This window comes from Nestor notabilis, unplaced genomic scaffold (assembly GCF_000696875.1).
Source record: "Nestor notabilis isolate BGI_N333 unplaced genomic scaffold, ASM69687v1 scaffold8325, whole genome shotgun sequence".
NCBI classification, from domain to species: Eukaryota; Metazoa; Chordata; class Aves; order Psittaciformes; family Psittacidae; genus Nestor; species Nestor notabilis.
The window spans coordinates 8,511-24,150 of NW_009929737.1; the positions used below are offsets into that span (position 1 = coordinate 8,511).

General features: G+C 37.5%; 1 protein-coding gene across 1 annotated transcript in view; it reads right to left on the bottom strand.

Annotated features, from left to right (window-relative positions):
- AGFG1 (ArfGAP with FG repeats 1) overlaps nt 1-14,477 on the bottom strand; it is a 17,757-nt gene extending 3,280 nt beyond the window's left edge. The window contains exons 1-10 of the mRNA XM_010015125.1: nt 14,427-14,477; nt 13,420-13,535; nt 12,725-12,887; nt 11,533-11,689; nt 5,829-5,945; nt 3,988-4,197; nt 2,976-3,159; nt 2,204-2,283; nt 1,819-1,911; nt 335-382 (exon numbers count right to left, since the gene is read on the bottom strand). Coding sequence (XP_010013427.1) covers nt 335-382; nt 1,819-1,911; nt 2,204-2,283; nt 2,976-3,159; nt 3,988-4,197; nt 5,829-5,945; nt 11,533-11,689; nt 12,725-12,887; nt 13,420-13,535; nt 14,427-14,477 — 1,219 coding nt within the window. The remainder of the gene's footprint in view (nt 1-334; nt 383-1,818; nt 1,912-2,203; nt 2,284-2,975; nt 3,160-3,987; nt 4,198-5,828; nt 5,946-11,532; nt 11,690-12,724; nt 12,888-13,419; nt 13,536-14,426) is intronic.
- Nucleotides 14,478-15,640: the final 1,163 nt, after the last annotated feature.

Below are 15,640 nucleotides of genomic sequence, written 5' to 3' on the forward strand. Positions count from 1 at the left end.
AAGCACAATAAAATAAGCAGTGACTTGGGATATCCCAAAAGGCATCAAGCTGTTGCTGGTAGAAACTTGAATCACTTAACTTGCTAGCATTACATTGTGACCATGGAGGATATCAAGGATATTAATAATGGTTTTGTTTTAGTTGCTTAATAGGATGTCTATGTATGGTCTTCTCTCCCTTTACCCAGTTGCCAAATACCCACACCCATTCCATTTTTCAAAAACAGGTCGTCTTCCAAAATTCCACGTGCAGAGAACCAGATAGCTATCAATAAGCTATTACAAGCAAGAACAATTAGCCACAAGAAATTTGATACCAAATGTGGCCACCTACCAAAATGAGCCTGAGGAAATATGTGAGAGTGCATTGCTCCCGAGAGGCCTTATGGAAGCCACAAAGAGACCAGACAATGTCAAATCATTTATACACTCTTGAACAGTCATTTCTTAGTTACATATAGAAATATACACACATATATGTACCAAACAATTCATCTATAGCATGACTAGCAATAGATTAAGCTAGGAAAACCATTAGAAACAAACACTACAAAACAGATCTCCCATGTAATAAATAGCAAAGTTCATGTAGAAAGAAAGCTCAGCATAAAAAGACAAATTTACACCTTACAATGAAAGGGTAGAAAATTATTTTTACTCATAAGTCACTATCTCTGTAAGCCAGTACCTAACATCAGTATAGCTGCCAAAAGGTTAGAACTTCTGGCAAGCCAGGGGTAGCAGTTTACAAGGTGGAAGGAGAGAGTTGCCATATTCAAGCAAATTCATCTAAAGAGGCTACAAGTTCTTTACTATGATCTAAATCAGTACAGTTAGGAATGAGATTAAAATAAGGAAAAAGGTATTTGGGAAATGAAACAGCTGAACAAGTTTAACTGCATAATATCTCAAAAGGCACTGAAACAGAATTAATTTTAGCAGAAAACAGGAATTTGCGTAATTTGGTTTTACCTCTGCCTGATCAGTTAAATTCAACCTATGCAAAGCACAACTCATTGTTAAAATGCATACATCAGCAGACTTACAACTATGGAAGTCCAGTTAATAGACAGAAGTGCCAACATTTGGCTGTGCCTTTGAAGAGGAAAATTAGGATAACCTAGCAGTCATCTAAATCCAAGTTCAGCTTTTTAAAGAAAAGCACAAGTTCGCTTTTTTATAAAGCATTTCAGAGTTTGTCTACAGATTATGATTCTACAGAATCCTCCCAAGAATTATACTCATGAATTATATTAATTCATGAGTGTAAAGATTATATTTAAACATGTTTTACTGTCACAAGACAGAAAAATAAAGGACACCAATGTACTGAATAAACAGACTGGTGAAGAGCCCAAAAGCCATGACTCTCCCGGTTTTAGCTCCAGCTCACTAGTTTTGAGAGCTTTAAGGACTTTGAAACAAAGCAAGGCTTTCAAGATTCCCAATTTCAGAACAACCTCCTATGAAGCATGCGTCAAAGCCAAGGTTATAGTCTTAGAAGGCACCCAAGCAGTAATACACAGATGCAAATAGGTTTGGTAGATCTTAAACAGCATGGCCACCTTTTGAAACAGAAAAATAACATCCTATGCCCAATTTAAAAAAACACTTATATAAAGAAAAAAAAAGTTGATTTCTGCAGCCTATTCATAAGTATTGTACTCTACATTGAACAAACACGCAACACACAGACTAGAGATAGATAATACAGAAAAATGCTCAGAAACAAGTTATCCAGCTATGAAAAAAGAAAAAAAGAATCAATGCAAGTCTTGAAAGACAGGTTCTCAAACAGTTAGGGTCTTTTTTCCTAACCTGTTGCTCCTCGGCTATTGGTCTGGAATGGATTTGTTGAAGGTACCACTGGGGCAACAGGGGCAGCTACAAATGGATTTGTGGAAGGTGTTGCTGAAAGATTAAAGACAATTTATTTAATAAAGTCTTAAAAATAGCCAATCTAACTCAATACATTAAGTTTATACAGCTTTTATACAGAGATACATATCTAAAATTACATGAAAAAACTAGGAATTGATAATAAAATGCTTAATTTGAAAAGCATCATAACAGCCATACTTCTTTTGGCATCCTTTACTAACTGCACTATCACTTGTGTCAAAGTATAGCACTACCAACTAAAAATTAGTAAGATGTTTCGTTTGCTAACAGCCCACAAAAGGTGTTAGTAACACTTATATACCTCCAAATGGAGCAGGCACACTCGAAGACGCAGGCTGTGTCTGTGCAGTAGCAGCCACAGGTACTGTTCCAAAAGCATTGCTGAAAATAATTCATACATTCAGTGATGTCAGAATTGCTTGTTTAACAATTAAATACAATTTACAATTATTGTTGGCATATAAAAGAAAAGGAATGCTTCTGCGCAGTTTGCAAACTGCAACATAATTCACTGGTGCACAGAACTGAGCCCCTGCTGCCAGGGTTAGAGACTATAACTACTGCTGAGCAATGAAAAGTCATCTCTACCAAAAGCAGGACAAAGTATTGAACAGAGGCCACCAGCAGAAAGGTTGCAAAGCAGAGGTTTATGGGGCACTGGCAATACCAAATGGAGCTCTAACAGGCATTTGGTATTTATTACTTTAATGATCTAAAAAAACAAGCGGTGGCACCATTTACATTATAAATAGTTGAATGATTCTTTTGCCAGGGATGATGCTATGATTTTCAGTATGGATGCAACCTGTACAGGAAAGCATTATCGTCCAACAGATTTACCATGTAATGACTAGAAAAGTGCAGAGAACATCCTGCTGACAGAAAGTATTCTTATTCTATCAAACAGAACTGCTATTATTTAAAACACAGGGGACAGTTTCAGAAGTACCTCTAAACTCATTCAACATTTCCCTGTTTAGGTAAGAAGTAACAGAATCAAGAAACAACTCCGAGTTACTTCTCTGCATATTGCTGAAATCAACACAGAAAGTCAGCTACTTCTAACAAAGTACCTGCTAACTTTACTGGTGGAAGTATATGCGTTACTAGAGGTTGCTGTGGAGCTGAACACACTGTCTAATTCTGCTAGAGCCGCATACTTGTCTGAAGATGCACTTGACTGATTTGGGGCTGACAACGCAGGACCTCCTGATGCTGACACTACTGTACTGAAGCCACTTCCTTGCTCACTACCACCTAGAAAGAAAGAAACCAGATTAGAAGTAATGAAGAGACTTTCACTTTTTGCCCTGCCAACATTGAAAACAAAATGAAAGTTCATGGAGAGTTTAAGTTTCAGACTTCTAAATTAAATATGCTCTGAGGCATACAGAGAAAAAAACATATATACCCAGCCATTAGCTATTTGCTTCTATAGATACTCTGCAGCTCCAGAGCCCCTGGTTTGCCTGGAAAATATTAACTCAATGCTACCATCATCTTCAACTGGAAAATTTGATAAAACACATACCCTCAAATAATCCATTTCAGAAAAAAGCTCTACATTGCAAACCAACACATTTTTTTTTATACACCATCTGAGAAGGAAAAAAGTTATAGAATAACTAGGGGGTTTTCCTCCTTAAAAATCACTAAATCCTCACTTAAAAATCACTGCTATTTTATAAAAAACTTAAAGCAAAGTCTTTTTATGGCAGAGATGTAAGAAAGCTACTCTGGCAGTTCTCTGCAACAACTGTAGCTCTCCATTCAAGAGCCTTCACTACGTAAACTATAACACAAATATAAAAAATATATTTTTATATATTTTCATCATTGCAGTAATAATTATTTAGATATTTCCACTTAGGTTCACAAAGAGCAGACTTTCTGATGCAGACTTTTGGAGGAAATGTTAGTCTTAAAACTTAGATCTTGCACATTAAGGGTTCACTGACAAGAAATTCGACTGACAGCTTGAAGATAGGACATTTTGAAATACAGTTACTATTTTGACAAGCACAGCCATCCCTGTGGTATATATACAGATATAGAATAAGCACATCAAATAATAGAATTCAATACCTTGCCCTGCGCTGAAGATATTATCTAAATTAGCAAGAGCTGCATATTTGTCAGCTGACTGTAGATTCAGTTTATTCACTGCAGCTTTACTGGCTGCAGTTGCTGTTGTGTTGCTCTGAGAATCATTGAAGGCTCCAAAATCAGCACTGGGGGATTTGGGGAAGTTATCAAAGTGAGCAAAGTTAGCATTCACTGATCCAGCACTTCCACCTGTAACAAATTAAGTTAAACATGATCAACACTCCAAAGCTAGAGAAAGCTTTTTCAGCTATAACTGAAGGCACAATAATCCCACCTCTTTCTGGTTGCACGAGGCAGCACTTCCCCACCCCACACGTATAACCCTTTCCCATTTCTTTCAAAGTTGCATCAGGTCATCAGAAAAAAAATCTTTTATATTTATCAGTCTGCAGATCAGGAGCAAAAAAGCCCCAAAGAGCTTAAAACACAATCATAATTTGATCTGGGAAAACTATATACTGTTTATTAGCTGCTAAAAGTAATTTCAACAATAGTATTTTGTTAGGGGGAAAAAAGTGCATTTGCCTGAATCTTTAATACTCAAAATGCAGAAGCTTCATTTTCCTGTCATGTGTCTAATGAATACCTACTATTTGCATTTACTTTATGGTAAAATGTTTAACCATTTCAGATGTCAGCCATCATTCTAAGCAAAAAAACCAGTGCCTAGAAGTCCAGAAAGAGTATGATTTCATGCCAAGGATTAAAGAGAGAGTTTGGAAAGAGGGGATGGGGAAGACACAACACAGCTCTTTTTACACCAAGTCTCCACTGACATCGAAGATACATAAATCAAGTTTAAAAATCTGGTTTAGGCCCACACAGCTGAACTTCAGTTCAATATGAAACTATGAGGTTCTGTCTCTTCGGTGTCCAGACAATTTGATCTGGACAGGTCACGTAAGTTTCATTAAGTTGTTCCATTAAGTGTATCACATTTTATAACAGTTGTTGAGGATTCCACTCATACTGCAGAACACACAACTTTAATAGCATAATCAACAAGTTAAAATATATGCAACATTATGAATGAAAAAGCTATACTATAATGGGATAAAAGGAAGCAAGCTGAGTTTTCCACTGCGTGGAACTTACTGTGTACAGCCTGGAGAGGAAAAGCTGAAGTAAATTCACCAAAACTGCAGCTAGATGAAAGCGTTCTGAACGCTGGAGAGCCAGAAATTGTGTGTGGGTTAAAGTTAACATAAGAAGGGAGAAAGAAAATTTGAAAGAAAGTTTAAAACAACACCACACTCAAAAGAAGGAAAAGAAAAAAAAAAAAAAAAAAGGAAAAGAAAGTCAGTCAGCCAAAGATCTAGACAAACAGCAAGTGTAAGCTCAAGCAGAAGTTCTAAAGCATGATCAAATTAAAGGAAAGCAAAATGAATCTTAGCAATAGGCTCTACACATGAAGCCAAACATATTGAAGTGTGTGCATATATTATACTTACACATAGGTACACACTTTTTTTGGTACTGTGATGTACTTTTGGGTCCACTGAAACACTTCTCTTACAAGATAGAGTCAATTCAGTATTTATCAAAAGCAGTGTGGTTTAGTCATTCCATAGTTATTTCAGGTGTAGAGCTAACAAACACATAGCACCAAAAATCAGACTTCTGAGCAGCATTGGGTGGATGGGTGGGGAAAATAAAATCAACACCAAACAGAAGGAATTCATTTTGAGTTTCCCCAGAGCTTCAGATTGATTGATTGCATTAAAGCAGGCAGATGCAAGAAAACTCAACTTAAGTACCTTCCAACATAAAGGTAAGGATTATTTCAATTAAGTATTAATCAAAAGTGCTAGGAGTTCTACCTGTATTTTGGGGCTGAAAAGACTGCCTTGCTGTGGGGAAACCTCCAAAATTACTCGAGCCATTAGACTGTCCAAATGCATCAAAGTTTGCAAAACCTGCATTTGCAGAGTTCTGCGCTGTAAATTGCAAAGGAACAAAACATGTTAATGGATATGGGAAATAAACACACAAACAGATGTATTAAGTGAATTCATGGTCATGATAGCCTCCAAGGGTTATGTCCTACCTTGCAATTTCTTTCTACATGAAAAAAATTATACATGATATTCTACAATTGAAAGTGGTCTTTGAACAAGCTTTCACAAATCACCTTCACAGAGCTGTACCACTTAATACTACTTCTCTCCTCACACATGCTATTCTTCACAACTGCATGATCCAAAAGTCCACTTCAGCTTAACCCTAGAGTGCTTGCAGTGGTGGCTGGTCAGGGAAAACCAGCCAAAAAGTACAAAATACCAGATGTATACCTGTAAAGGCCAAACCAGGTATCATTCTAAATACTAGTTTCTAAAACTAGAATTTGTGGACTAACTGAACATTTCTTTGGGAATAAAAATTAGAAGGTATTCTTATGACATACTGACAATTTGAATTCATCATATACAAAGTGCTTCTTCCTTGGGTGAATTTAGTTTGGTACCACATGAATAGCTTCGGCTATGTTTATAAAACTCAATTCACTGGAAAATTCAGTACAGAAATGTGGAAAACCAGTACCAGTCTCAAGAAGATAGCATTCACAGAATGTATCCACAAAATAAAATCCAAGGAAATTTCAAACAATTTCAGGTTTTGCCTTCCTTTTATGCCGTACTATAGGAGAAAATTAAAGTTAACACCCATCCAATTTCAAACAGCTGACCATTTGAGCATCTACAGATTCAACAGGAATTGCATGCCTAACTAATAAGCTCTATAGAAATCTGAAATTCTATTATTAGCAAGGAGTAAGGAAAAATCCCTGGTTTTAACCAAATGCAAACCAAACCCCCCTATATGAGTTACTATCTAAAGAAAGCCCACAAAACACCTTCTAGAGTAACAGATGGCAAAATGTCCTATCTTGGGGTCAAGATTTGTTGATTCTGGAGGGATCTTGCAGATTAAGTATATACAAAAGCAAGAAATTATGCTGATTGTTTAAGTACTGTTAGTTAAAAGCCAGATAATGCTAATAAAAAGTTGAATTATTCTACTTAATTTCTATTAAAAAGCATCTATGCCACAGATTTATAAGCTAAAGAGACATTTTTATACAAACTACTGTATTCCACAATGCTGCAAATATAAATGAAAATGCAACTATTTCCCTTCACAGGGGATACTGGGAGAGAGGGTAATGTTTGACTCGATACCACTTTTTGTCAGAAGCGTACATGCATATTGGGTTTACATGGCACAGTTTTGGCGGCAGGGAGTTGCAGTGGAGGCCCCTGTGAGAAGTAATCAGAAGCTTCCCCCACTTCTGACAGCCAGTTTCAGCTGGGTCCAAAACAAACCTGTTGCTGCCCAAAGCTGAGCCCATCAGCAATACTGATGGCACCTCTGTGATAGCCTATTTAAGAAAGTATAAAAACCACTGTGCAGCAGCAGCAGTGAGAGAAGAGTGAGAAAAATGTGAGAGAAACAACCTTGCAGACACCAAGGTCAGTGAAGGAGGGGAGGAAGTTCTCCCAGGCCCCAGAGCAGAGATTCCCCTGCAACCCATGCTGCGGACCATGGTGAAGCAGGCTGTCCCCTGCAGTCCACAGAGGTCCACAGTGGAGCTGACATCCACCTGCAGCCCAGGGAGGACCCCACACTAGAGAAGGCAGAGATGGCCTGTAGGAAGCTGGAGTCTGTGGAAAGCTTATGCTGGAGCAGGCTCCTGGCAGGAGCTGTGGCTAATGGAGAAGATGCCACACAGCAGCAGGTTTTCTGGCAGGAGCTGTGACTCTGTGGGGAGCCCACCCTTGAGCAGTCCATGCCTGAAAGACTGTACCCAATGGACACAACTGATGATAAAGCAGTCCTTGTACAATAGTAGCCCACAGGAAGGGTCCACACTTGAAGTGTGTGAAGGACTGTATCCCACTGGGGGTAAGGGACCCCACAATGGAGCAGGGAAACAGCATGAAGAGAAAGAAATGGTAGAGATGAGAAGTTATGGACTGACTACAACCCTCATCCCCACCTCCCTCAGCAGGAGAAGGTAGCAGAATCAGGAGTGAAATTGAGCCTGGAAAGAAGGCATAAAGGTAGTTTCAGTTCTGTTCTTGTTTTTCCACTATCCTACTTTATTATTAATTGACAATAAATTAAGTTAATCTTCTCCAAGTCAAGTCTGGTTTGCCCATGATGGTATTTGGTGAGTGATTTCCCTTGCCTTGACTCAGGAGCTTTTTCCATCATGTTTTATCCCCCCATCCTGCTGAGGAGGAAGAACATGAGAGCAGCTTGACGGGCACATTGACAGCCAGTCAAGGTCAGCCCACCACAGCATGAGAGTCAAGGTAAGAAGGAATAAATAATCAACCAATGAGAAAGGAAGGTCTTGGGCAAGTTCTGTCCAAAAATTTTCACCTTAAAAGTGTGCTCAAGAGAAAAACTACAGACTTCACTCCAAATTCCAGTTTGTTTAATTTTCAACCAGTAGCTTTTTAAGAGGAATAGATTATTGCACCTTGTTTTAAAATCAAAGTGTTTTGATTTTGTTAATTAATGTTTTCATCCTGATACATCAATAGGATAGGGACTACTCAGAGACTAATGTTTAGTTAACCAAATACAACTGAGTAAATAAATGTTGCTCCTAGCATTTACAGAATTTTTCATTTTCACTCACACAAATGGAATACTACGTCAAGAATCTTGGGTATCTTCTGGGTCTAGTTTAAGAACTGGAATGTATTATATTACACGCCACTTTTAAGAATTTTATTGAATCAGCTGACACAAAGTAGTGTTAAAATAGTAGAGGTGTAAATACTTTTCTGCAGAGTATTAAGATGTTAATATTGCTTTATTTTATGCTGTAAAGTTCAAACCTACGTAAAAGCAGCACAAAGGTAAAGACCAGTACTTTCCTGTACCTGAACAATATATAGATTGGCAATTCCAAAATTCAGTTCTCCATGCAGAAACACAAGAACCACTGTAAGTAAGTGAAGGAACTGCAGCAGATTGCAGACTGGCATAGATTTACAACTGCTGTTGTGACTGCAGATACAACAGCAAGCTGGTTAAAGCTAGCTCAAGTATGATAGCACCAGCCATGGCAATGCAATCCAACCCCTACAGTCTTTGTGTAGTTTCCTCTGAGAAGTTTGCACTAGGATGGAAGAAAGGCATGAAACATTGCAAAACCAAAAACAACCTAAATATCAATTACAAACCTGAAACTATGTCATACTCCTGTATTTCTTCTGGGTAAAGCCCCTTCTCCCTTGTTACCCATGATAGAGTTATGCTGTGTCACTATGCCTCTTAAATCTTTCATGCAGATCTTCCATTAGTTTATAGAAAGGTTACATGCCAAAAATTTTTATCTTGTAAACTACAGAGAACAGTTATCTTCCATCATCTCAAAAATCTTGTAATTTTTCAGAAGTTATGGAACTTTGTAAATTAAATACAGACAGTAAAAAGGTCAGCAGGTTTCCCTTTCAACAAGGAACAATGCCCTGAGACAGCTCAGTACATTAGAAAAGTCAGGGGGGCAGGGGAAGGAAGGAACATATGCCCTAACTGCAGAAACAGTAACTTATACTGGAAGACCTTAAATTTGCTGGTGCTCTTCAGTGATTTCTTTAGTTACACCATAGAGTACATGAAGGGACAGAGAGAAGTCCATTCCCTGTCATCAAGCCCTAAACAAGAACACAGGACCATAAGCCAAGAAAGTAGCGCAAGACTAAGCGCAAGTTCTTTCATCCTCTGCTGTAGTGTGATTACTAACAAAAATGACAGGTTTATAAGCTCCTTAAATGAGCCTTTAAAACTCATTTTTGCCAAAGCTGATCAACCCTCCTTCTGTTTCAAAGGGAAGAGTCTATAACATTTCATTATTAGTTTCAGTGGATGCTACCATGTGGTAGTGCACAAAGAACAAGCCTTACAAGTGTTTTAGCCTAGCAATTCAGAAAACACACTCAGATAAACTAGTCTGCAATACACATTCAGCTATCGAATGCTCAGAATTTAGATTACTATCTTTCAGAAATTGATTTACCTGCCCTGAAACTGGTTTTGGGTTCTAAAACTTATGGAACAGAGTAATGGGAATGACCACAATTGTTATTTATTGAAGCACAAAACTAATCAGTAAAGCTGAGTATTCCTCTCAATTTTGATTTTTCAGCACTTATTTCAAACAGAAATTAACAGCCTCTGTCATGAGATTATACTTTTACATGAGTGTTCATATTGCTTTTTATGTCTTCAAAAGTTCACCAGCTGAGATGCAGTGGAATTTTACCTAGATTTGGAACAAAGTATTGAAATATTGCTTTAATGAAATTTTCATCCCTGAAACCCACAAAGAGTAATTAAGTGTATATAAATATAAAAATCATTCAGCAATGAGTTTGGAAAGAATAAGTTATTAGAAAGAACTAAGTATGTGCAGCCTCTTCAGTAACACTGGCCAGTCAGTGAAAGTTGTCCCAGTTAAATATACCTCCAAAAAGATGACCAACATGAAATCTTAATTATAAAGATTTTACAAAATACACTGCAATGGCAATTCTCATCCTGTATACTGAATTCAGCAGATTATTTCACTTTTTTTGAAAAAGTAACTTCGAGAAATCCTTGATACTTTGCTCGGTTCCTCAGGTGTGCCTTAAGAGCCCTCCATCACAATTCATCTCAACTGTTAACAGTTTCAGGACTGATTTACAGGAAATATCTCTTACTCTTGTTAGCTCAGCAGCATCAGTTTCTCTCAGAAAAAACTAGATGAAAAGCCCATTCAGGCAAGGCAGGCGAAGTTACTTTCCCACAATTACAATACAAGTTAGCAACAACATACTTCAGTGACCACAGTATCAACTTTTTCTTTAGGACATATTTCTATGGCTCAAGACCTTTGGCTGAAAATAAACCCTGAGGGCTCAATATATTTTACTGAAGTCATTCTTTAAGAATACAAGGCCTACCCCCATCCTCAGTCAGTACATATGCTCTGAACTTGTTTATTCTTCTTGAAACTGCAGAATGCTACCCACATGGGTAGTATTCAGTTTTCAAATAGACACAAAACAAAAGAGGAAAGCCTTTGTGTTGCTTTTAACAAATTGACAGTTATTGTCTATGTATATGAACTCCCTTTAAAGCCTCTGTATCTGCTTTCTTTTCGTTAATACTTTTCCTAATAATTTTCAGAAACAAAATTGGAGGTCTAACATCAGCTTCTCCCTACATTCTGTTATTCATCCTCTCACTCTCTCTCCCACAAAGAATTTGAAGTTCTAGTAGTACGCAGAAACAGTGTTACCGTACACATAGAAAATAGCTAGAGCAGCTCCCACTTAACAAAACAGGATTATCAGTCTTTAAGTCTTCAACCTTTCTTTATAAAGATCTAAAGAAAATCTTGAGTAATACAACATTCTCAAAGCACAGAAACTACATACACCTCAGGAATTCTAGACTAAAGTAAACAAAAATTAAAACTACATTTTATACATTTGAAAGGGATGCACTGCTCGGAATTCTTACCTGTATGACTGTTGAAGTGTGCAAAATTAGCAAAATTTGCTGTAGCAGTTGACTGGGGCGGAGCAGCAGCAAAGATATCTGAGCCAAGGTCACTGAGGAGGTCAAATTGTTTCTTTTCTTGTTGCTGCTGTCCTTGAGATCGAGCTACAACAGGAGACTACAAACAACATTTTGATTAGCTAATACAAAAAAAGCTGATATTTTATCATACTGACTTTTGCAAAATACTAGAAGGATGGAGTAAGCATATTTCTTGAACAAGCCATTTATTCCTGAAGTTTAAAATGCTGGGTACAGCACAGACCCTCCTCCCACAGTATAAGGGAGACAATCTATTTATGCTTCTATGGTAGCTTTTAAAGGAACTTTGCAGCAGATTTCCATGGATTAATAGGGCCTAGAAGAATGAAGTAGCAGCATATAAGCAGCTTCAAAATTATGCATTTAAAACTGCAAATACTGCACAAATACAAGGAATAAAACTTAATTTTACAAGCCAGAGTATAGTTATTCACTGCATTCTGAAAAAATCTTTAGAATGCACTGTAGGGAGAGAAAAACTAAGGGATTTCATAGCAAGGCTGCAAGCTGCAGAGTTCTAAAGAGGTCCGTTCAAGAGTTGCCTGGTATCCTAAAGGTAAAAGAGATTAAGAGAAACCGTCTTCCCTCCAAAAAATCTAAGTATATAGTGTTGTTTGGCTTTAGATAATAGCATACAGACACTCCTCAAAAACCACTTAAGACAGTTACCAAATGAAACCACTTAAGACAGTTACCAAATGCATGGGATGTAATGATAAGCATGCACACTTCTCACCCACATATTCACTACTCTCATGGTTAACTATATCAGGCATTTTATTGTTTTCAAATAATAAAAGAAATATTAAGATATATCACATTAGGCTCAATCTTTAGAGATATTTAAGCAAAAGGCTATCATAATTAAACCTGTCAATCACACTAGAAAATTCTGCTTATTGCAAATAACCATTTTTTAAAATTAAATCAATTTGGTCAATAGAAACAAGCTTAATTTAGAACTTGATCTGCAAACACTTCAACAGAATACATGAAGTTGTCTCTAGTCTTCCTATCATTAGGTAACAGTTACAATTGCAAGAATTCTGCTACTACAGGAGAAAAAGTACTGCTGAACAGTTCTGTGCTTTTCAGCTCTGTCATTACTCACTTGGCTAGGTGTGCCCTTGTTTAAGTGCAGTGCAGGTGCAGCTTCTCCCAAGAGAGATTTGAGTGGCTTCACCTCAGGTGTGCTGCTTGTACTACTAGCAGAAGACCCCGATATGGATGCATGCACTGATGCCACCACTTTTGCTTGCTCTGGAGGAACATACCTACATTCAAAAAGAGCAATGATTTTCACAAGTTTAACGTGGAAAGTTCTGCTTAACACTGATGAGACTAAAGTGTGAGAACCAGTAGATCTCAGCTTTGCTATATTAACCACTGACCCCAAAACAAGTATTATCAGTAGTCTACAAAATACTCAGTATTCAAATATGCCAGATCTTCTAAAAAATGGACTACAATTCCAAGTCATCAACATTTTATAGCACTTACTTAATACAAGCCAGGTGTCTTCCACCCCTTAATAAAAGCCTGCAAAACTCCTCCTTCGCACTGTTGTTCACATCCCCTTAAGACATTTCTGTTCCATCAATACATGCTACATACTGAGAAGTTTCTGTAGTTTCTTTTCTGCCTTCTATAGAAACTCTGAATAAAGTCCAGAAATCATTTTAGACAGCTGTGCAATCTAGTCCAAAGAGCACACAAGAAGGAAAGCACGCTCAAGAATAGGAGGATAACAGTCCATCTTCACTTCTTGTTATAGAGGCAACAGTTATAATTTTAAATGTATCTTACCATCTTTTCTTTTCATATTTTTCCTGTAGAAATTCCTTTACTTTCTGTGGATCCCTGAAGTCTGGAATTGCTGATGATCTATCATCAAATAGGCCTAGCCAAATCTGTTTGCACACCTTATAAAAACAAACAAACAACAAGAAAATAACACAACCACATATTAATCAAAGAAAAATATCTTAACTCAAAGCCTATTTAGGTTTACCATTGTTAATACATCATTAAAAAGTGCATGGCTGCATGTTTTTTGTTCCAGACTGAGCTGCTTTAACCACCAACTGGTGCACTATGTACTGGTCTAAATACCTAAAGTTGAAAGACCATCTGTCACAGCAGGGCACGCAAATCCTAGCATCAAATTTCACCATCAGATACTGCTTTTACAAAATATTTGTGTCAGGCACTCATCAAGGGGTAAAGCACTCGATTTCTACTTGTGATATTTAAGACTCTTCTCCTTCACCTAATCCTACACATTCCCTTACCTGTACTCCAGGGTTTAAACAGTTTCAATAGATTCCATATGCTGTAAGTCCCAGACGGTGGCTTTCAAAGGATCTGAAGTTTAGTTTTTATACTTACTACTATTTGACCATAGGAACATTTATTTTAAAGCAGCCTTTCTTAGCGTGATGTATACTATACAATAGAAACTGCATTTAATTTACTAAGGCTGACAGAAAGCAGAAGTACTCTTGCTCTGCTTTAATTTTCTAAACGTAGTCGTGAGTAAGCAAAAGTTGAGCCAGTTGCAAAATTCTCAGTCTGATCAGCTTCAATTCCTGACCAAGACAAGAGGAAAGGTGACTGTTCTCAAAAGTAAGACATAAGAGTTGTCACATTCGAAATGTTTTCTTTAAGCACTTAAGATTACTCCGCAAGTAACCTGAGTATGTACCCAAATGATACAGTAAACACCAGATACTCTCTAAAATAAGACTACCATTTTAGAACAGGTTTCTTCCAGAGAAGCAGAGTCAAGAGAGCTTTGTTTTTATGATGCATACCCTTTCTTCCCACACCCTTTCCGAAACAGTCCTGAACATTCCTCTCCACATGTCTCCTACAAACGCTGCCCTCTATCACTGCAATAGTGTTAGGTTTTCAGCATGGTCCCTCATGACCTTCAGAGGAAGCACATTCTCTAACAAGCAAGAGCTGCAAAGCTGACAGTCCTGGAAGCTGGCAAATGAAAGCAGAAGCTTGTGATACTGCCACTACATCTTCCCTAGTTATGTTTTCTTCTTTACCAAGCCAACTAATTTCACCAAAATTGTAGCAAATTAGCATCTTCTGGAGCACTAGCTGTCAGATGTGATAAAACTTACAGGTCATTTTTCAAAGATTGCTCAGGATTAGAGAGATTTAGACAGCATAAGTATGTATTTCATACTTGATGTCTTGAATGCCTGCTTGCATTTCCAACACTACACAGTCCTTATTGTCACCTACCGGATAGAGACAAACAATGAGAAGCAGATCTAACTAATGATCAAATGATAGCCCTAAACTAGTGAATTAGATACTCATCTAAAAAATAAGATCAGTAGTTCCTACTTCAAATAAACTCAGCTATTCAACATTCATTAAGCAACTGTACTCCACAAAAGGGTTAACTTCAATACACTGATTTGAGTTAGCAAATACAAAGTCATTATTTGCAGTATGGTAATAGGTGAAATGAAACTGAAGGTATTTGTTTAATACTTCATAAAAATACACACTTAGCCAAGAAGTCACAAGTCTGATCTAAAATAATAGCTAATATCATGAAGCACTATTTTAATAGCGGACATCTTTCACCTAAGCATTACTTTTTGCTGACAAAATTTATAAAGTCAGAATATTGATGGTATAGCTTTAAACATCTGCAGTGGGTAGTCTGATGTGGGCCAGCAGTATCATTTCCTTACTTCGATTTGTGAGTGTAACTGCACAAACTAGCAGACATATGACTGCTACAAGAAGAGAAGTCCTGTTGTGGCTAGTTACAGAAAAGCAGAAAGAGAGTCCCTACTCAGTCCCGCACCTAGCTCAGTAACACTCAGGGCTGTACCATGATTATCGGTTTGCATCCAGCCTAAATTGTGCTAGAGAATGAAAGAAGATTTCCTCTTCCACACCCGTATCAGGCAATTACTCTCTCTTCTCCTACCACACAAAACAAGTCAGATGAAAGAAACTCATCACAATTACCATGTCACTAGTGCCACAGAAACCT